Source organism: Balaenoptera ricei, chromosome 3 (genome assembly GCF_028023285.1).
Source record: "Balaenoptera ricei isolate mBalRic1 chromosome 3, mBalRic1.hap2, whole genome shotgun sequence".
In the NCBI taxonomy this organism is placed as follows: Eukaryota; Metazoa; Chordata; class Mammalia; order Artiodactyla; family Balaenopteridae; genus Balaenoptera; species Balaenoptera ricei.
In genome coordinates, this window is record NC_082641.1 from 163,148,292 (window position 1) to 163,169,392 (window position 21,101).

The 21,101-nt window shown below is 55.1% G+C and overlaps 1 protein-coding gene across 1 annotated transcript; it reads left to right on the forward strand.

Moving 5' to 3' along the window:
- The first annotated feature begins 7,362 nt into the window (after positions 1 to 7,362).
- SLC34A1 (solute carrier family 34 member 1) lies at positions 7,363 to 19,995 on the forward strand. Its single transcript, XM_059917806.1, has 13 exons — positions 7,363 to 7,441; positions 8,343 to 8,472; positions 8,621 to 8,770; positions 8,856 to 8,984; positions 9,238 to 9,381; positions 10,323 to 10,434; positions 10,558 to 10,753; positions 10,837 to 10,932; positions 16,163 to 16,232; positions 16,500 to 16,667; positions 17,913 to 18,029; positions 18,130 to 18,254; positions 18,913 to 19,995. Exons 2-13 carry the CDS (start codon positions 8,364 to 8,366, stop codon positions 19,414 to 19,416), a joined length of 1,920 nt encoding a protein of 639 aa, XP_059773789.1. The 5' UTR covers positions 7,363 to 7,441; positions 8,343 to 8,363; the 3' UTR covers positions 19,417 to 19,995.
- The last annotated feature ends 1,106 nt before the right edge of the window (positions 19,996 to 21,101 follow it).

The following is a 21,101-nucleotide window of genomic DNA, read 5'->3' on the forward strand; positions in this document are numbered from 1 at the left end:
CAAGGCTGCAGGGGGGCAAGTGACTAGTCCAGGATCATGCAGGGGATTGCTGCTGGGGTGTCACCAGCACTCAGGCTGTCTGACTCAGGGACACACACCAAGCAGGGCCTGGATGCTGTAGGAACCCCCACTGGGGAGCCAGGGCCCTCTCAGAGGAGGGCACGTTGATGTGGCTACCCTGGGGGGGGGGGGCGGAGTTTGGGAATTTCTACTAAAAATTAAAAACACACAGCGTGTGACTCCAGCAGTGCCACTAGAGAATCACTCACTTCTGGGCACGTGGAGGCCCATTGTTGCAGGGTTGTCTATTGCCTGAAAACTGTCAAAAGTGTATAGGGGTGGGGGGGGGTAGGGTAACACAACACATGCTCTGCGATACCACACAGCAGATAAAGAATTGGGTACAGCATGTCCTGCCATGGAAGGTTCTCCAAGACAGTTTGGTAAAAGAATGCAGAGCGATGAACATGGCATGATACCTTTATATAAACCACAAACACACAGGCACTTATAAGTGTACAGAAAAGAGAGAGAATGTTCTAGAAGGATACATACCAAACTGACAGGGAGATGGGAAACAGACCAGGAAGGGGTAGTGGTCAAAGGAGACTTTCACCTTTGCTTTAATTTCTTTTTAAAGGATGCAATTAAAAATAATTATAATAACACAAAGAACTCCGCAAAGCCACTTCTTTGTCACTGCTGGCCTGCCATCCCTTTCTCCATAAGTGGTACCCAGATCTTCCATTAGGGGCTTCAGCCCACTGCCCCCTCAGCCCATTTTGACTGGCTGGGTGTGTCCCTCTGCCACAATCCCCTTGTGATCTCCTCCCCATCATGCCCCCTGAAGCAGCCCTGAGCCCTCACTGTCCCACCCTGCCCAGGCCCCAGCTGCAAGGAAGGGGGTCAGGGGCACCAGATGGTTAACCCCTGGGGCCATGTTTCAAAGTCACTGCACAGAGGTGGACTCCTGGGTGGTGGGGAAAGGTAGCAGAGCTGCTTCCCCTCATCCCACCAGGTGGGAAGCCCGGAGAGGAGTCGGCCTGTTCACCCAGCACCCAGTGTGAAGGAAGGGAGAGAACACACATCTGCTGACCACTCTGCAGCCTCCAACACCCCCATCCTACAGAGTTCACAGGCTGGCAGAGGAGGCGTGACTTCCTCAAGGACACCCGTGGGGCCCAACCCCATGTGGCTCCAAGCCTCTAAGAGACAATCTGTCTCTTGTCCCCCCACCCACCTTAATAGCCTTGGGGTACGGGATGGGCACAGGGTGAGAACAGGGCACACAGTGACCTTGGCTCTGGGCCAGCGTGGGAGCGGGTAGAGGCATTGGCTGCTCACCTGGAGCCGGGCTGCAAGCACTGTTCTCTGGGGACAGCCACCCCACCCCCAAGGGCGAGCACAGAGTGCACCCGGTAGGGGGCCTGGTCTGGTGATCAGGTGACTCAGACTTATGGGGGATTAGAGGCTGGAATTCAGCTTCCACAGGGAAATGAAGGCCCAGATGGGGAGGAACACACATGGTTGGTTACAGTGAGTCAAATGCAGCCAGAGCTGGGCACAGGCCCGTACCACTGTACAACCACAGGGGGCGCCATTCATGTCCACCATGGTCCTGGGGGTGTCCAAGAAGAGCTAGGGACATGAACATGTGTATGTGTCCTGTGACTCCTGCAGGGAGGGACTGAGTGAGTGGTGCTCTGTGACCATCTCAGCTCCTGTCTCCAGAGAACTGGCTTGGGGGTAGAGCGGAGGCAGAAAGCCAAGGAGGTGAATGAACATCCTACCTGCAGGCCAGCCCAGAGTGCCAGCTGCCAGGACGAAGTGGCCAGCTAAGATTGGTGGACCGGGGTGACCCTACAAGCCAAGGAGGCCCCCATCTTCCTGCCCCATTGCCAGGAAGCACTGAAGGAACCCAGAACCCAGACCCAAAACCTGAAGCTTGGAGTGTGGAACTGGAGCTTGGAATCTGGAGCACAAAGCCTGGATCTGGGGCCTGAAGCACAGACCCAGAACCTGGAGGCAAGAGCCGGAAGCCCAACCTGGTGTCTGGAATCTGAAATTGAAGATTAGGGCTCAGAACCCGGAGCCCAGCGCCAAGAACCAGAGCCCCGAGCTTGACATCTGATGTCTAAAACTGGAGCCCGAGACTGCAACTCAGATACTGGAGCCCACTTGAGGCCAGAACCAGAGTGGGGACCCCAGAAATTGGAGACAAGCTCCAGGCCCAGAGCATGAAGGCCAGGACCTGAAGTCTGAAGCCAACCTCCGAGCTTCAGGTCTGGAACCCAGAAGCCAGAGCCTGGGACCACCAACTGGGAGTTCACAGCCTCCCGTTCAGGCCTGGTCCCTGAGGCCAGCAGGAAGGGCATAGGACTGGGGCCATGTAAGGAAGGGAACTGCGGGGGAAGAGGTGATTTCTGAGAAAAGCCCAAAGCAGCCTCAGCTCTTTTGGCCACAGACTTTGGCCTTGTCAGTCAATGAGTGACCGGCGCTTGGGCCACCAGGATTAATCATTACATGGGGCACTTATCCCCCAAACAAGGACAGGGCATCCTCAGATCAGCCGCCCCTGCCCTGGAACCAGAGGATCTAATGTAGCCTTGGGCTCCCCCTCTGGAAAGTGGGCCTCAGATGGGACAACGTCTCAGGGCCCTGGCTGATCTGTGCCGGGCAGCTCAGATCAAAACCCAGGCTCTCTAAGAGAGGGCAGTCAAGAGGGCCAGGGGAGGGACTGCTCTGTTCCCGGAGGGAGGTGACAGGGGACCCCTACCGTGTCACTGAGCCTGCTGGTGAGAGTGGCTGCTCTGACCGCAGATACAGAGAGCACGCGCCCGTGTGTGCTATATGCACACTCATGCTGTGCAGTTGTGCTGGCTGCACGCCGGGCAGGAATGCTGCTGCCCGTATTCCCGGCGTGCAGCCCTGTGCCGCCTCCGTGGGGCTTATATGTTGGTTGAATATTAAATAAACATATTGATGAGAAGAGGCACAAGTTTCTCAAACTGTGCTGATGGGAAACCCTGTTGTCATTAACCAGATCCCCTCAAAAAATCCAGGTCATGAACAGATGGTCTGGGATGTCAATTTTTCCTCCTTTGGTTGTCGTCAAACTTTATGGTCCTGCAGAAAACTTACATGCAGCAAATTGTGTGTGTTTAAGGAGCAAATGGATCTTAACAGAGAATTGCAGAAAGGGAGAATAACTGGAGCTGGTTGCGCCAGCTTCCACAGATTGCTCCCTTTCTGGACCACACACTTGCTCTTGGGACCATTCTCTACTCCGTTCAGCAATCGTGCCGCTCCTGGAGAAATCCTTGTCGTTGGTGTGACGAAATTCAGTGTCTGTCAGCCTGTCCCATGCACGTTAGCCATGCTGTCTCTGCTCCCACCTCCTTTTCCTTCCCTTCCCCCAGCACTGCCCCGACTAGGCTCTCAAGGGTCACTAAATCCACTCTGTTCTCACGTTTCCTGACAGCGGCATTTGATTTTGCTGACTAGGGTATCTCTTTCAAAACGTGGGCAAACCAGGGGTGGGGATGGTGGTGTGCTGAATTGGGCGATTGGGATTGATATGTATACACTAATGTGTATAAAATTGATGACTAATAAGAACCTGCAGTATAAAAAAACAAACAAACAAAACAAAAAACAAAACAAAAAAAAACCGTGGGCAACCCTGGCTTCTGGGGCATCTGCTTTTCTGCTCTTCCTCCCTATCCCTGCCGAGCTTCTTCCTGTGTCCTCCCTCAAATGTGAGTGCTCCTCTGGGCTTGGCTGGGTCTCTCCTCACTGTGCACACTCTCCCTGGGGGCACCTTCACCTGAGGTCACGCAGGCAGGAAGCCAAGTCACACTGCACCCTGACGCTGTGACAGGATGCTGGTCTTTGGACTAGCAGGGGTAGGATTTAAAAGGAAGAGGGGTGACATGGTGAGATTTGCATTTTGGTAGGCTGGCTGGCTGCTTTTTTGGAGACTAGATTGAGGGGAGCAATCAGACAGAAAGGCTACTACAATAACCCAGCTGAGAGATGGTGGCCAGGACCAGGGAGGTGGCAAAAGGATTAGGGAGCTCCCAGAAAAGGAAAATTGGGAGAATTGGGGGATGAATTTGAGACCAGGAGGTAGAGGAGAAGCGTGTGTCAAAGATGCCTCCTCCATGTCTGGCTCCGTGTCTGGACCACATGCTGCTCACTGAGGTTGGAACACGCAAGAGGCCCCATTTGGGGAAAGGAGAACATTGCGTGCTTCAGACCCGCAGCTCCAACTGCTCGTGCCAGAGACACCTCAGACACAGTGGTACAGTTCAGTACAGACGGATCTTTGCATCTTCCCTCCAAAACTACTCCTCCTCCTGGGTGCCTTTCTCAGTGTGAGACACCACCAAGCACCCAGGCTCCGGGCCCAGAGGTCTGGGGGAGGCCGTGGCCAGAGTGCAGGTGAGCAGACAGGGCAGGACTCACCATTCAGGGGACACACAGAGTCTGTCACAGACAGAGAGGAGGCAGGCCATGCGCAGGAGTGGGCTGAGATGAGCAGAGGGGCTGAAATGCTTGGGGGCTGGGGGGTGGCCACCTTCTCCACTGCTCTCAAGAGTCCCAAGGCAGCTCTGGTCAGCTCCCAAGTTTCCATGCTTTTGCTAGGGCTGTGGCAGCCCCACTCCCCACAAAATATTTTTGCAAGTGGTGGAGATCCACAGCATTATGTAATTGTTTCTCTTGCGATGCATTTGATTAATAACTGCCTCCCCCGCTAAACCCTGAGCTCCACGAGGGCAGGGAAGGTAGGCTTCAAAACTGTCAAAGATCCAAACCTTATTAAAAAGGAGACACACCCCCAGCTCATAAGGAGTGCCTTGGATACCGCTGCTCCTGCCCGGGGTCTGACTGGAGCAGGCAGGGGAGAGGACCACGCCTGTGGGCGGGGGTGCACGTACCCAGACAGTCTCTGAGTCCATCAGCTCAAGGATGAATCCAACACAAGAACTCAGTAATAATTGCATTTCCCTGGAGCAGCAACACCCCTCCCACCCGTGCATGAACGCCAGTCTTACCCAAATCACTCCCTCCATGTAGGAGAGGTTCTAGGACACCCAAGGGTTCACCATGTAAATTAGGGTTCATGACAGAACGTGATGCAACCATTAAAAACAACATCTGTGCTGAGTGTAAAGACACAGGAAAAGGCTTATGTTATAATGTTAGATGAAAAAAAGCAAGATGCAGTCTTCCAGAGACAATAAAATCCAAAGTAGATAGAAAAGGCACAGGGAAAAGGACAAAAGGCAGTGTTTTAAACATCATGGTGATGTTTCTGAGAAGCAGGATTATCTTTATTTTCCTTTTTGCTATGAATGGAGACCTTTCTAGCAAGCAATGGGTGGCTGATTTCCTGCCTTAGTTCCCCAGAATCTTCCAGAACAAGCCATAAGACTATATGGCTTATTGTCCAAACCAGGGCATTTTGCAGAGTGAAAGGGGACTCTGGGCCAACAGTCATAAACCCGGACTTGGCCAGGCAAACCAGGACTTACGGTCACTCTCCTCAAAACCAATCCCAGCCGCACCTCCGCCCCCCCAACCCCTCTCTTCCCTGTGGGTTCTGTGGCCTAAACTACCACAGCCACAGTGTGGTGGCGCTGGGATCCAAACCCAGGCTGGCCTGTTCTCTGCTCTTAGCCACTTCGACAGAGAGTCTGTTGTGAACTCTATGCAGTAGATAACTCCACAATGTGCTGCAAATTAAGCACTAATGTTAAAGGGGGAAGTGTGCAGAAATGTCCATCCTCCCTGATGGAAAAGGCTGGGACTGTGTCGCCCTAAGATGTGTAAGATGTTGAGTGAGATTTGTAGCTCAGGGGACCCTGAGCAAACAGAGTAGCTGGTGAGCCAAGAGTTGTTGACCTGAAACAGGGCTGAGAATCTAGAGGAGATGGGGCCATTTCTTTGGCGGGGACACTTCAGCCATCCTGGAGACAGTGAAAAGGGCATGAGAACGTGAAGAGAACAAACATGCTGAGGGACTTTGTTCTAGGCACTGAGATGGGTCATTTATCTCATTGAATCCTACAACTCACTGAAAAATTCATGCTCATTGCCATTTTATAAGGGAAGGGCCTAGGGCTCAGGGAGGTGAGTACTTAGAATCCCAGGCCGACTCAGGGACTGGACCATTTCTTGGATCAGGAGAGAAGCTGGCCTTGCAATCTTGGCTCGGCATGGAATAGGAACTCAACTACTGTGCTTAGAAATGGATGGACAGACACAAGGCTGGCTGGCTGGCTGGCTGGCTGGCTGGCTAGGTGGATGGATGGATGGTTGGATGAATGGGCCGATGGATGTTAGGTCACTCAGACAGTTGCCCAAGCTAGATCTTGAATGGAACTCACCACTCCTGGATCTGAGAAAATCTTAATCCCTTAGAAGGGAAGCTCCCTTCTCATCTCTCTGTGAATATGGGCCACAACTCAGGCTCCAAGGTCCTGTAAAGAGAAACAAGCTTCTCAAAGACTCCCTAAGACCCCTGTCTGGGTTTCAGGGACTCTACAGCAGACCTCATGTCATCATCAGCTTCCTGATCCAGAAGCCCAACTGTGATATATTTCTTCTCTCTCCCACCCTCCCAACACCAATTGTCCTGCCCAAGTATCCCTGGGATGCATCTTCTCTCCATCCCTCTTCTTCCCACTTAGATTCAGACCTCATCCTCTCTCACCTGGACCATCTCATCACCCTTTTAACCGGTCTCTCTGCTTCCAGACTCACTCCCTTTGACACATCCCAACCCCCCACACCTGGGACCATTCTAAAATGCGGACCAGGCCCTGCCCCATCTGGCCAGGGGCAGATTCTCTCAGGCTCACATCCTGGATCTGTGGTCTTGGACCGTCCACAATTCAGCGCTACATAGCCTCTCTGGGTTTGTCTTCTGTTGCTTCCTCCATCACACACTCCCTCTCCAAATGCCCCTCAAGACACACAGAGAGACCCATAGACACCCAGATGCAAGGCAAGGCTGAAGGGTGTTTGTGTTACTCCTTGCAGAGTACTGTCAGGCCAAGAATGAGGGAAAGGGGCCAGAGCCATGGAATCTCTGGGGACCCTGGGAACGAGGTGCCTGAGTGGCATCAGGGTCTCTGCCTGGGGGCATGGGATGCATCTGTGCCCTCCTTGCTGTGTCTGAGTCATGGTTCTGGCTGAGTATCTGTGTGGGGGAGGGGAGAGCCTGTCCACAGACTCCCCCTGCAGAGCTGACGATTAGCAATTAACCGGGAGGAATCTCGGGGGTGAGGTTAATTGGGGAACAGAGGGAGGGCAACTAGGGTTCTAGGGACTTTGCCCCTGACCCGAAGGTATAAAGAAGAGGATCCCAGCTTCTCCTCAGGCCCCTAGGGCTTCCCTGAGCATCTGAGCAGGAGCTGAAACACAGAACACCAAGGTGAGTCCAGGGTCCCCACACCCCCACCCCATCCCCAACTCTTAGGCTCCTCACCTCTGTCCTTACTGTGCCTCTGTTTCCTGTCCCCCATAACATCTCAGTCCCAGCCCAGCCTGGCTCACTGCCCCAGAGTAAAACGGACTCATGCTCTTCCAGGGCTTGGAATTCAACTCTGCATGCCCCCCAACCCCACAGCCAGGGCCTTTGGAATAAGGTTGGGGGTGAAGGGTGGGGTGCTGAAGCAGACTGGGTCACTCCCACCCCGACAGCCGGGAACTCCTGCGGCAATTCAGGGGCGGCTAAAGCAAGTCAAGGGCTTCCCAGACTTGGGGACAGGATGGGGACCCTCCTTAACTAAACAAGTCCTGGTCTGAGCCTCATTCATGGCAGAAAGGCCCATCAGTGCTTGTTTATTGCTGGGGGGTGGGGGTGGATGGAGAAAGAAGTTCACTTGTGAGGATGAACCCCTGTGCCCCAGGGGCACTCTGGTGGCATCTGCATCTGTCATTAGAACACTTGTTCCCATTGCCATGTTCCATCTATTTGAGGGATTATTTCATTGACATCTGATTCTCCACTAGACTTTGAGCTTCCTGGGGGCAGGAGCTGCATCTGTATTTAGCCAGCTGTACCCCAGCATCGAGCTCAGTGCCTTCGATAGAGTAGATGCTCAGTAAATACTTGCTGAATGAAGGAATGAATGAATCCCCAAATCTGTGCTGAGCACCTGAGTGTGCACGTCTGGGTGTGGGGGGACGGTGGAGGGTGTGCTTCGCTGGATGTATGTTTGGGATCACACACCATGGGTGTTTGTGCACGTGAGCGTATGGGTGTGTGAGTGTGTGTGAGTTTCCAGGACACGGCAGTTCTCACTCAGTGTTGCTGTGCCCCTGATGTGCAGGGCCCACAGTGTGCACCCAGGATGATGTCCTACGGAGAGAGGTTGGAGGGCCGGGCTGTCTCCCCACTCCCAGTGTGTGGGGGGCACATGATGCGTGGGGCGGCCTTTGCCTACGTGCCCAGCCCACAGGGTGAGTGCTGCTCCCACCCCTGGACCCTGCTTGCCCTCAGTTGCCTACGTCCCGTCCCGGTGGGGAGGCCTCCACCCCTCTGCCCACCCCTCCCAACCTCCCCGGGACGTGGGGCCTCAGGGAACTCCTGACCAGCCTCGCTCCCCAGTCCTGCACAGGATTCCAGGTACCTCAGCCTATGCCTTCCCCAGCCTGGGCCCCGTGGCCCTCGCCGAGCAAGGCTGCCCCTATGGGGAGGTTCTGGAGCACCATGACCCGCTGCCTGCCAAGCTGGCCCAGGAGGATGAGCAGAAGCCAGGTGGGCCTGGGTCGGGGTGGCAGGGGTGTCGGCAGTCACTGGCAGAGCCCTCCAGCCACTGTGCTCATGACTGGCCCGTCTCCAGAGCCTGGGTTGGCCCAGAAGCTGCGCCGGGCTGGCTTGACCCTCCTCAAGGTACCACTGATGCTCGCCTTCCTCTACCTCTTCGTCTGCTCCCTGGACGTGCTCAGCTCAGCCTTCCAGCTGGCCGGAGGTAGGGGAACAGAACCAGAGGAATTATAGAAACAGAACCTGCAGGAGATATATAGAGATCTATGATTTATTGCAAGGAATTGGCTTACTTGATTGTGAAGCACGCTGGGCCTCTTGGGCAGAAGCCAATACTGCAGTGCACAGGTGGAATTTCTCCTTCCCCAGGGAAGCCTCAGGGGAGAGGTAGGGTGGAGGGGAGGGGACCAGGGAAGGGTTTTGAAGCGTCTAGGACAACGCTGGCTCATGCTCCCTAGGGAAGGTGGCTGGCGACATCTTCAAGGACAATGCCATCCTGTCCAACCCGGTGGCGGCGCTGGTGGTGGGGATCCTTGTGACCGTGCTGGTGCAGAGCTCCAGCACCTCCACATCCATCGTGGTCAGCATGGTCTCCTCCGGCTGTGAGTTGGCCCACGAGGGCCAGGGAAGGAGTGGGGGGCTGGGATTCTGGACCCGTGGCTGGGGTGGGAAGAGCAGGAGTGGGGGCAGGGGCCGCGGGCAATGGGCAGCTCTGGTGTCTCCCACTCTGTTCTCCAAAGCATGGCCTGGAGTCTCAGCCAGGAGGGGCGCCCCAGGAGCTGGGAAGGGTGGCAACTAGGGAGTACACCCTCAAGAAGGCTCACCTCCATGTCGCCACACAGTCACTCATTCCATCAATCAGGGGAACAGAACCAGAGGAATTAGAGAAACAGAACCTGCATGAGATATATAGAGATCTATGATTTATTGCAAGGAATTGGCTTATGTGATTGTGAGGCAGGCTGGGCCTCTTGGGCAGAAGCCAATACTGCAGTGCACAGGTGGAATTTCTTGTTCCCCAGGGAAGCCTCAGTTTTGCTCTTAGGGCCTTTAATCTCATGAGATGAGGCCCATCCAGATTATTGAGGTTAATCTTTTCTCAAGGTCAATTGATGGTTGAGGCAAATCCATCCGCAATACACCTTCACAGCAACATCTAGATTAGTGTTGGACTGAATAACTGGGTATTAGCCAAGCTGACACATGAAAGTGATGTCACACTCATGTACACATGTGCACACACAAGCACAGAGACACATTTGAATTTAGGACCCGTGCCCTCATGGACATGCACCCACACACTTGTTCACGTATACACAGGTGCGGTACACATATGTGAACATCAGTTCACATGTATGCACACATGTAAACACACAGCATGTGCCCCCATGTACCTGTGACGCTGAGGCTGAGCAGAGTCAGCAGCATGGCAGGAATGCCTGCTGGGCGCTGGGATGAGGGCAATGGGTCTGACAGGAGAGGTTGTGGGGCCGGAGCTGGGTGGCCCTGATCCAGTTAGTTAAGAGGCGCCCTCTTCTACCAGTGCTGGAGGTAAGCTCTGCCATCCCCATCATCATGGGCTCCAACATCGGCACCTCCGTCACCAACACCATCGTGGCCCTGATGCAGGCGGGGGACAGGACTGACTTCCGGCGGTGAGGGGGTGGAGCAGTGAGGGGCCTGTCCTTGTCGGGGGAGGGTGGTCCCAGACGCCAGGAGCCCCCAATCTGAGTGCATCCTGGCTCCGGCCTGCCCTGCAACGTGGCCTCCCTGCCCAGGGCCTTCGCGGGGGCCACAGTGCACGACTGCTTTAACTGGCTGTCAGTTCTGGTCCTGCTGCCCCTGGAGGCTGCCACCGGGTACCTGCACCACATCACTCGACTTGTGGTGGCCTCCTTCAACATCCGTGGCGGCCGCGATGCCCCTGACCTGCTCAAGATCATCACGGAGCCCTTCACTAAGCTCATCATTCAGGTGGAGGCAGGGCTGTCGTGGGGCGGGGGCTGGGGGACTGTAGGACCCCACCCTCACTCCCCCCTCCCACACCTTGCCCACAGCTGGACAAGTCCGTGATTACCAGCATTGCCACGGGGGATGAGTCCCTGAGAAATCACAGTCTCATCCGGATCTGGTGCCACCCAAACCCCATGGAGGTGAGTCCCAGGTCTGGCTTCAGTGAGAAGACTCCCTCTTCAGACAGCTGACTGCCAGTGTCATTGTCTGTTCAAAAGCTCTATGTAGACCTAGGGGATCATTTACCCTGGGAGGACAAATATGGGGCACTTTTGCAGTGATACTGTGCCTATGGCAGAAGTTGCTACACCCTCCCAGCCTCACACCAGCTTCAGGCAGCCATTGCCAATCAATTAGAGTTAGCATGTCATCGATCTAGCCCAGAGATTGGTTCTCAAAGTGTGGACCGGTGACACACATACCACCTGGAAACCCATTAGAGATGCAAACTATCCGGCCCTTTCCTAGACCCACTAAATCAGAAAAAAAACAGGTAGAGCCCAGCAGCCTACATTTCAACAAGCCCTCTAGGGCTGTTCCACGCTCAAGTTGAAGAACCACTGATATGGCTCAACCCTGTGGTTTCATAGGTAGAGAAATTGGCTCCAAGGGGCTAAGAAACTCTCCAGAGCTTGTCCTACCGCTTCAGGGCCCCAAGCTCAGGTCTTGCAATCTAGGGCTCTCTCTTCCCCCCGGGTGCCAGGGGGATTAATGTCTCACTTCTGCCGTGTTTGGGGGCCCAGGTAATGTGCGGAGGTGGGCGGGGAGAGAGTGCTATAAGGATGCCTGGGAAAAATAGGACCAACAGGAAACTGGCCCAGGAGCAGGACAAGAGGGCCATGGAGACCTCACTGGAGACACAACAGCCACTTGTACTGATATTGGGCTCCTTCCCCTGGAGACTCCCACAGGCCGGTGTCCCCTTGTCCTGCTGCACTCTTCCTGCTGCTTTCTGGCTTCTAATGCCTGGAATGAGGCTCTGTTTGGATCAGTTGGACACTCATGGACCAGCCATTACACCAGGCTAACATGGAAGCTAGCAATTAGCACACTTTCTCACTCAGCCATAAAAAGGAAAATGCTTCATCAAAACCATAATCCACAGTATTTGCTCCCCCTTGATTATAACATACAAGAAGTAACACCATTTAGAACGAAAGACAAGGAAACCAGAAGCCCAGCACACCCTCTTCACTTGCTACTTGATGTTCCCAGACTTTATCCCAGTGTGAACAGAGAACATTCTTTCAACTGGCCCTGTGAGGTTCCTTTGCATCTGAGTGGCACACAGCTCCAGCTCAGTCCTTCTGAGTGTTCAAGGCAGTTTGACATCAAAAAGCCCATGCAGACAGCTTTCACGCTGGCTTTGTGACCCCTCTAACACATCTCCCCTTCTCATGAGCACTCTGGGCCCTCTCCAAGCCCTCTGAATGGCCAAAATCCCCTCCGCTTCACAGCAAAACCTGAAAGAGACCAAAGTCACACACTTTGAACTTCACAAAAAGCAAGCTGTGGAAGGGAGCTCCTCAGCCGTGGTGATCCTCGAGTCCTCTGAAATCCCTGCTGCCTGCCTGCAGCTGCATTCACCTGGTCTCCCCTTGAAGGATGCACCAGCAAATGTAACTCTCACCCAATGGAATCCTCAGTGACGCTGGTCCTGAGGCCCAGGGATTGGAAGCAACCCACCCAAGTTCACTGGGCCGGGGCTGTCCTCACTGGTGCCTCCACTGCTCCTGCTACTGCTTGCCTGAGCACTGTTTTCTCGTCCCAGCTCTCCCGGGAAACCTTCCCTTGAGAGCAGGGTCCAGACTGGATTTCCTTGGCTTGGAGAGTAGCTGGGGGTGGGATGTGAGCTCCCTGTTCTGGCCCTCTCTCTGGGACAGTCCCCTTTGGAAAGTGGCTCACTCAGCCACGTGCACTGGCCGCTCCTCCTGCACTGAAGGCTCACGTTTTTCCTCTGGCCACCGAGTCTCCTGTGGCCCCTTCCAACCTGTTCTCATTGCTTCCAGCTTTCACCAAGCTAGGCCCAACCTCGCCTAAGCCAGCCTCCAGGGCACCTATGTGATGACAGTCTGGGGTTTTCCAGATGGTGAAAGAAAAACCAGAGGCAATGTTTGTTAGCATCCCAACAATTCTTGATGTTCCAGGGTCCTGACACTGTCCTGGGAATTACCTTCTTGTGTGGTCACAGTGTGGATTGTCAACCCTACATACCTGGTTTAAACCAGCTTCTTTTGAGGACTTGGGAGGCAGGGATTGTCACAACCCCATTTTAAACAGGTTCAGACAGGCTTGTCCAAGTCTATGTGATTGAGGTAGGACAAAAATCCTGGTGGAATCTGGAGCCCACACTCTTGACTCTCCATTTCGCTGTCTCTTCCAGATGTATATCCCGCCATATGTGTCCATTTCCCACTCTGCCTATCAGGCGTGAATGCCACCAGGTGACCACAGCCACTTGGAGACCCTCCAGGGGTGGTAGGTGCAGCTGTAAAAATGAATTCTCCTCTTTGCCACCAGATGGCGCTGCTAGCAGAGCACTCACGCTCTGCTTCCAGAAAAGCAAAGACCCTAAAACACCTCTTCTCCTGGAGGGGAGACTACTGCACACGCCCACATCCTGCACGGTTTTCCCCAGGGGAAGGATTCTTGGAGCCCACATTCCTCTGTGAGCTTAATCATATCCTTCAGTTCCCAGAGGTGTCTCCTTAATTTGGGTTGTCTCTGCAAGCACATCAATCCCAAGCTCTCTCCTCCCAGATCCCTCACAACTAGCGCCTGGGGAGAAGTGGGCAGCATTATGGACCTCATGCTTCAGACAGGGAAACTGAGGCTTAGAGAGGTTACGTGTTTTGTCCAGTGTCACACAGCAGGGAGTGCTCAGCTGGGGTTGAGCCCAGGGCTAAGGCAACCCCTCCACATGCCCCTCCCACTCCTCCACCCCCACCTACCCAAGGCCCAGGAGGGATGGGCATATCCTGGGGCTATGCCCCAGACCCTGGGCCTGGCAGCTCTTTACCTAGGCTGGAGCTCCCACCTTCCCCTCTGCTGGACAGGGAAGCCCCAGGGCCTGCTCCTTCCCCTCCCATCTCTGCCCACCCAGCCCGGCAATGCAGTTGACCCTCTCTCTGCCACTCTTGCTGCCTCCACACTCCTCTCTTGCACTTTAGGGTCTCTGGACCGGCCCTTTGAGCTCAGCCAGGGCCACATAACCCCAGGCAGGAAGGTCAAGTTTCCAAAACTCAGAAGTCCTAGCCCCCAGCCTTGCCCTGCCCCGACATTGTCAGCACTGAGTGGGACCCCAGTGGAGCTCCTCTCCTCCTCCTCCAGCCTCCCCAGGTCCCAGAGACCCCTCCCCCAAGAGACCCCTAGGCCCAGCGCAGTGCAGGATGGTCCACCAATTTCCTTCCCAGCAGGGCCAGGATCTTCAGGCATGTCTGCAGGAGCCATTGATCCTGACCTAGGAAGTCAACCCATACCCACACACCATGTGATACTAGATAGGCCCAGGGAGGGAGGGGGTCTAATCCTTATTTGGAGGCACAATTTATCGAAGGCCTGTCATGATCTAAGCCCTGTTGTGAGCGCTTCACACATATTTCCTCCTGTAACCTTTGCAACAGCTCTTTTCTTATCCTGCTTTAGAGAAAACAGGCTCAGTGAGGCGGCATGACTTGCACAAGGTAGCTGAGATAAAAGTAGGATTTGAACTCAGATCTGCCAGACAGCAAACACCCAGCTATCTCCCAGTTACCACTACTTTCCCAGCCGGCTTTTCCAATCAAGCCCATCAGAGACTATTTTCTCCTGGTTTCTCGGCCTGCAATTCTGGCCCAGGCTTGAGGGTGCCCCAGGGCCCTGGTATGGCCAACTGGGTACGCAGATGAGCACGCTGCCCCCCTCGAGGGAGTACATGTCACCAAAATAAACCCCGATTTAAAGTCAGGTGCCATAAATAGTTCTTATCTCTAACACACATTTTTTAAATGACACAGATTAGAATAAAACATAAAGGAGCTGTAAATCCAAGTGCCAGTACCACACCTGAGCCCTTACCCTCAGCACCCAGGAAGGTCAGAGGGGTGTGGGCTGTGGACTCCCCAGGGGATCCCACAGGGAATGGGACCAGGGTCCATATCAGCTCCCAGAGGAGGAAGATGGTGGTGACAGGGAGAAGCTGTGGCTCTTTCATTTTGCCTGGGGCCCAAGGAGTAAGGGCCCCTTTCGGCGGCTCAAGTCCTCCTTTGTAACATGGCTTCTTCCTAGCCAAGCCTGGCCCACTTTCTACTTTCACTGATGGGACCCTGGGGGAAAGGTAAGGAGCCCAGGTTGCATTTTTAAAAAGAACTCCTTAGGGAATTCCCTGGCAGTCCAGTGGTTAGGACTCCACGCTTTCACTGCTGAGGACCTGGGTTCGATCCCTGGTCGGGGAACTGAGATCCCACAAGCTGTGCCAAGGAAAAAAAAAAAAACTCCTTAACCCAAGAAGGCTACAGATGAGTGGTTCCAGACTGGCCAGACTGGCCTTCACAGAATTGTAAAGTATGTCTTTAAGTGGTTGCCAGCATTTACAGATTGGGAGATTTTATCTAAACCTTCAGAGTTGTGGTTTCTCTTGTAGAATCAGGCCCTTTGGCTAAGCTGGGCTGCATCTCTGGACAGTGACAGTGGCCTGGAGCTGAGTAGCTGCTGCCCATTTAGGCCCAGGACACTCCCCACCACCTCCACGCACAGCCCGAACCCCTCACTTAGGCTACCTGCCTGGCCCTGGGCCCTCTGAGTTAAGGGGCCTCTCCAGGAACCCCCTCCTCTTCACCGATAGTAGGTGGGGGAGGGAAGAGATGTTGGTCTTGGGCCCTCTGCCTCACCCCCTCCAGATAAGGAATTGAGCAAGAGGAAAACAGAACGTGGGCTAGGTGCCTGAGGGGAGAGGACAGGGCAAGGATGCTGCAGAAGAGGAGGCCCTGAGACAGGGATTGATAATAAAAGATGGCGAAGGGAGAGTTTTCAGAAGAAGTGGGCCATGGTCAGCAGCCTCCAATGCCAAGGAGAGGTAGAAGAAAACATGGACAAGACACCATCAGATCAGGAGGCCCCTGCAGGCCCCAGTGAGAGCCAGATCAGTGGGTTGATGGGGCTGAATATTCTGAGGGCCGCCTACAGCCAGATTCTCCTGTGGCAGATATTTTCAACTCCATTTCATCATTGGAGGAAACAGACTCCGAGAGGGCAAGCAAAGCATCCAAGGGCATGTAGTCAAGAGGACCATCTGTATCCCCTCCATCCCCCATCTCTCCCTAACCCCCACCTTAGCCCCCATCCCAGGCTGCATTTTCCTGAATTCTCTAAGTCACTCTCCTCTTAATCTAGGTTCCCTCCCGCAGGCCCAGGGCAGAGGCCAACACCAGCCGGATGCTCGGAAATGCCACTATGGAGAAATGTGAGTACCTGCAGCGTGGGAGATGTCTGGCACGGCAGGGCAGAGTCTGGCAGAGGCAGGGCCATCTCCCACCTGGCCACTGCTGCTTCCAGCCCCAGGACTGCCCAGCTCCTGGGCTTGGGTCTGGCCCTACTCTAGAGGTTGAAGAGACATGAGGCAGGGCCTTTGGCTCTGAGCCCAAGAGTGTGGCAAAGGTTGGGGGCTAGGAGCTGGATTGAGTGGGTCAGCTCTCAGAAGCTTGATACCACTACCACCATCCTCCCGCAGGCGGCCACATTTTCGTGGACACAGGACTGCCTGACCTGGCTGTGGGGCTCATCCTGCTGGCTGGCTCCCTGGTGCTCCTGTGCACCTGCCTCATCCTCCTCGTCAAGATGCTCAACTCTCTGCTCAAGGGCCAGGTGGCCAAGGTCATTCAGAAGGTTATCAACACTGGTGAGCCTCGAGCAGTGGGTGGGCAGGCCCCAGGATGGGCCCTTCTGGATCTTGCTGAGTCCTGCCACTGCCTTGGTGTGTGATCTGGGTAAAGCCCTACCATCTCTGAGCCTCAGTTTCCCCATGTGAACAAAGAAGAGACTGGACGAGGTGATTTTTGAGGCCCCTGAGGTGCTGACAGCTGGGGATCTGTGGCTGCTTCCAGCTGTGGTTCCATTCTAGCAGGTGGCTCCAAAGAGATTCTCAGAGGCCATTGTTTGATTCAATTAATAGTCATTGAGCCCCTACTGTGTGCCAAGCACGGCGTGGTGCCAGGGATACAGAGGTGAGCCACACAGAGATGGCTCCTGCCCTCAGGGGGCTCACGGCCCACAGGGGGAGACAAGCAATAAAAAAGTGATCGAGGGGGGATAAATTCAGATAGAGCGGTAACTGCCAAGGAGAAAGCAAAAAACAGCAAATAGAATATGGAAGAGGCTGCTTTTGATGGGTGGTCAGTGGCTTCTGTGCAGAGGTGACATTTGAGCAGGGACCTAAATGTGGAGCAGTCAGATGTGGCTGAAGAGCTTTTCGGGTGGAGGGAACCTACCTGAAAGTGCAAAGGCTCCGAGGCAGGACTCAGCTGGGCAGGACTGTGGCACAAAAAGGTGGCCAGCAGTGTGGTGGGAGCTCAGTGAGTGAGGTGGAGAGAGATAGGGAGAGGTCAGCGAGGTAACAGGGACAGAGCAGGTCCCAGGCTGCGCTCAGAGCCTAGACTTTATCCAGGGTAATGGGGGCACTTGGGGGTTTGGGCAGGGCAGTGATACCACCTGACTTTCATTTAAGCCTCATTTTGAGCTTTCAGGACACTGCCTGGCACTGGCAAAGGCAGCATGACAAACGCTGGAATAAGGGGCATCCATGGATCTACGGGAGCTCAGAGGAGGGAGATGCAAAGTCTGCCCAGGGGCTGGGGTCAGGGAGGGCTTTCCAGTGGCAGTGATATCCACGCTGTCCCGAGGATGAATATTTAGGAGTGAGGAGGATGTCCCAGGCAGAGGGAACAAGGGAGCAAAAGGATGATAGAAGCAGGCTGAGAAGGGCCTTTAATCCAAGATCAAAGAGGACCAGGAAAAGCCACCGCAGTTGAGCAGGGGACTGACAAGGTCCCACTTGGAAGCTGACATCGATTCCTCCTCCCCAAGGAAAGTCCCCGCCCCCTCCCAATGCCCTCCCACTGACCCTACTGGGACCGTTTGCTCGCAGACTTTCCCACCCCCTTCACCTGGGCCACAGGCTACTTTGCCATGGTGGTGGGCGCTGGCATGACCTTCGTTGTCCAGAGCAGTTCTGTGTTCACCTCGGCCATCACCCCACTCATCGGTGAGTCCCCACACCGAGTCAGGGTCAGGTGGGGCAGGGCTGACAGGAAAAGGGCTGAAGGAAGGAGCTGGGGAGACCATGTCCTCTCCTCTATCCCCAGGCCTGGGTGTGATCAGCCTTGAGCGCGCCTACCCACTCACACTGGGCGCCAACATCGGCACCACCACCACGGCCATCCTGGCTGCACTGGCCAGCCCCCGGGAGAAGCTGTCCAGTGCTTTCCAGGTGCGCTTGGGAGAGTAACCCTGTCAGAGGCAGGACAGGGCTAGGACTGGTGCCTGGAGCCTGACCCAACGTAGGACAACACGTACAAATTAGTTTTTGACTGCCTACTAGGGGCCACCCACTATGCCAGACTCTATGGAAACCATACGGACAAAGTATACCTGGTGCTGCCCTCAAGACCTTAGTGTCTAACAGGGGAGAGACATTACTGAGAGCCATGCCAATCGAACAAGAGTAAGAGGGATTTGTACTCTGAGGAAGGGGTGCTGGCTCAGTTTGGGGGATCAAGGACTTGGGGGGCAGACAGCAAAGGGGTTGCTGTTCTAGGAGCAAAGGAGTAACTGATAAGCCAGGATGTTGCCCACTCAGAAGGCCAGAGCTTCTGAGCCAGAAACTGGTGTGAATCTTTTAGCTACTGGATCTGGGCAGGATCTGCTGGGGAATTCCTGAGAGGGAGATCAGTGGGGGAAATGTGGAGAGTTCAGGGCAGCAGTTATTTACCTGCTGGTCCAGAAGTGTTTCAGTATTTTACTGGGGGAATGTCAGCCCTAAGTGCTGACTTTCCTGCTGCCCAGACCCTGTAGGGCCACTGTTATCTATCTTGACTCAGGAGCTGGCGCCCCTGCCCACCTCCACCCCTCCACCCTCTCCCCTGCAGATTGCCCTCTGCCACTTCTTCTTCAACATCTCAGGCATCCTGCTGTGGTACCCAGTGCCCTGCACGCGCCTGCCCATCTGCATGGCCAAGGCGCTGGGCAAACGCACCGCCAAGTACCGCTGGTTCGCCGTCCTCTACCTCCTACTGTGCTTCCTACTGCTGCCGTCGCTGGTGTTTGGCATCTCCATGGCAGGCTGGCAGGCCATGGTAGGTGTGGGCACACCCTTTGGGGCCCTGCTGGCCTTCGTGGTACTTGTCAGCATGCTGCAGAGTCGCAGCCCCAGGCGCCTGCCCAAGTGGCTGCAGACATGGGATTTCCTGCCCCGCTGGATGCACTCCCTGCAGCCCCTGGACCACCTCATCACCCGCGCTACCTTGTGCTGTGCCAGGCCCGAGCCCCGCTCACCCCCGCTGCCCGCCAGGGTCTTCCTGGAGGAGTTGCCCCCTGCCACACCCTCCCCCCGCCTTGCGATGCCCCGTCACCACAATGCCACCCATCTCTAGGCTCCAGCCCAGACTGCTGCCTGGAGTCAGGAAATGCCTGTGCCTGGTGCCCGGGGTAGAAGGGCAGAGGGGTGTGTCTGTGTGCTCTGGGCATGCGCCTGTCCTTGCGCAGGTCCTCAGAGGTCTGGGCTTGTGAGAGACCTGCTCTGTCCCTGTCACTCATTAAGAGACAGTGTTATGTGCACACGTGGGCATGTTGGGGTGAGTCTGTGTGACAACCTGCATATGCGTACTGATGCACCTGAGGGTGGGGTGGGGGGGTGCGTGCCAACTGCAGGTTACTTGGGTATGATTTTGAGTCCTTTGCACATGTGTTTGGAGACCTGCACTGTGTCCTTGTGCACACACAACTCTGACTGGGCTCGGTGGGAGTAAGGGTGAGTCTGAGTTCATGACCTACAGCTGTTTGCTCGCGCATAGATGTGGGAGCCTGAGTCGCTGGCTGAATTCTCGCCCCCTCCCTGCCACCTTCCTTCCTCCATGATACCATTCTCCTCATCCTCACCCAGGTTTTCTGTATCATTGTTACAACCCTCTTCCCCAACACTGCTTGATTAAAAAAAAAAAAAAGAAATGAAACTCTCATTGTGCACTTGGAAGTCTGCTTGCTCTCTGTCTAGGGGGGAGGAGAGACCATGGTTTGGGGTTCAGCAGCACTATCTCCCCTCCCAAAGAGAGCCTGTTGTGCCCTGGAGGAGCCAGCCTACAAGCTCTCCCCAACAATCCTCCTGGCCCTGCCTAATGAGTCCAATCCACAATTCAAACTTCCTGGAGCCCCGGCTAGGGCCACCTTAAGGCAAGTGTAAGGAGGACTCTTTGCTAACCCCACCAGGCTGACCTCCTCTGGTCTCTATCTGCCTCTGCTCACCCACCTCATTGCCTCCCTCCCTCCCTCTCTCTGGGATAAAATCAGTTCTCCAGAAAACAAGTGATAGGTGGGGGCCTGTCAGGGCCACTGGGGGAAGGAGAGTCAGGGTGGAGATGGGCAAGGGAGGTCATGCCCTGGACCCCAGTGCACAGGGCGCAGAAACTAGCCACTCTCCCTCTCACCTTTATCCTCTACTTTTGGGCAATAAACCAGCCTTCATTTAAACCCACCCAAATTTTTCAATTCCTCCTCCTCCATAGGTCCCCCTGAGCTGAGGCTTGCAGAGGGAGGGTCAAGGGGTGGGGGGTGCCAAAGTTCCTCCCTCTAGTCCAGGGACATATCCAGGGCCTTTGGACCCCAAGGAGGCAGGAACGCTGTAGGGCCCCAGACCTAGTTGTGACGGTCTGCAACATGTGCCTCCCCACCCCCACCTCCGTCCCCTTTGAAGTATGTGCAGGGAGATGCAAGGGCCTGCAAGCCCTAGAGCTGCTCTCCAGGCTACCGGCCCCACCATCACCCACTCACAACCCTCACTAGTGCTTCCTCTTGTCATGTGGAGGGGGTGAGAAGTACCCTGGCCTCCAGCTTAGGGAGTGTTGTGGGAGGGTGGGGAGGGGACTTCCTTTACCGTATGTCCCACACAGATCTGTAGAAAGTTTTGTGGGAAAGGATGCTCAGGCCTGAGTTAGAGGGTTTGAGAACTCCCTCCTAGGGTTGGCCGTCCTTAGGACCCTGGGAAGGCACCAAGGCCCTTGGACTCTGGCCTAGGGAGTTAGGCCACAGGCAGGGCACCCATGGGAGGGCCTGGTGTAGGGCT

Excerpts from the sequence above, each read along its gene's own strand:
- SLC34A1 (XM_059917806.1), top strand. The coding sequence starts at position 8,364 with ATGATGTCCTACGGAGAGAGGTTGGAGGGCCGGGCTGTCTCCCCACTC. Across the intron at positions 8,985-9,237 it reads AGCCTTCCAGCTGGCCGGAG|GGAAGGTGGCTGGCGACATC; the intron begins GTAGGGGAACAG and ends CATGCTCCCTAG. Across the intron at positions 18,030-18,129 it reads GGCCATCACCCCACTCATCG|GCCTGGGTGTGATCAGCCTT; the intron begins GTGAGTCCCCAC and ends CTCTATCCCCAG.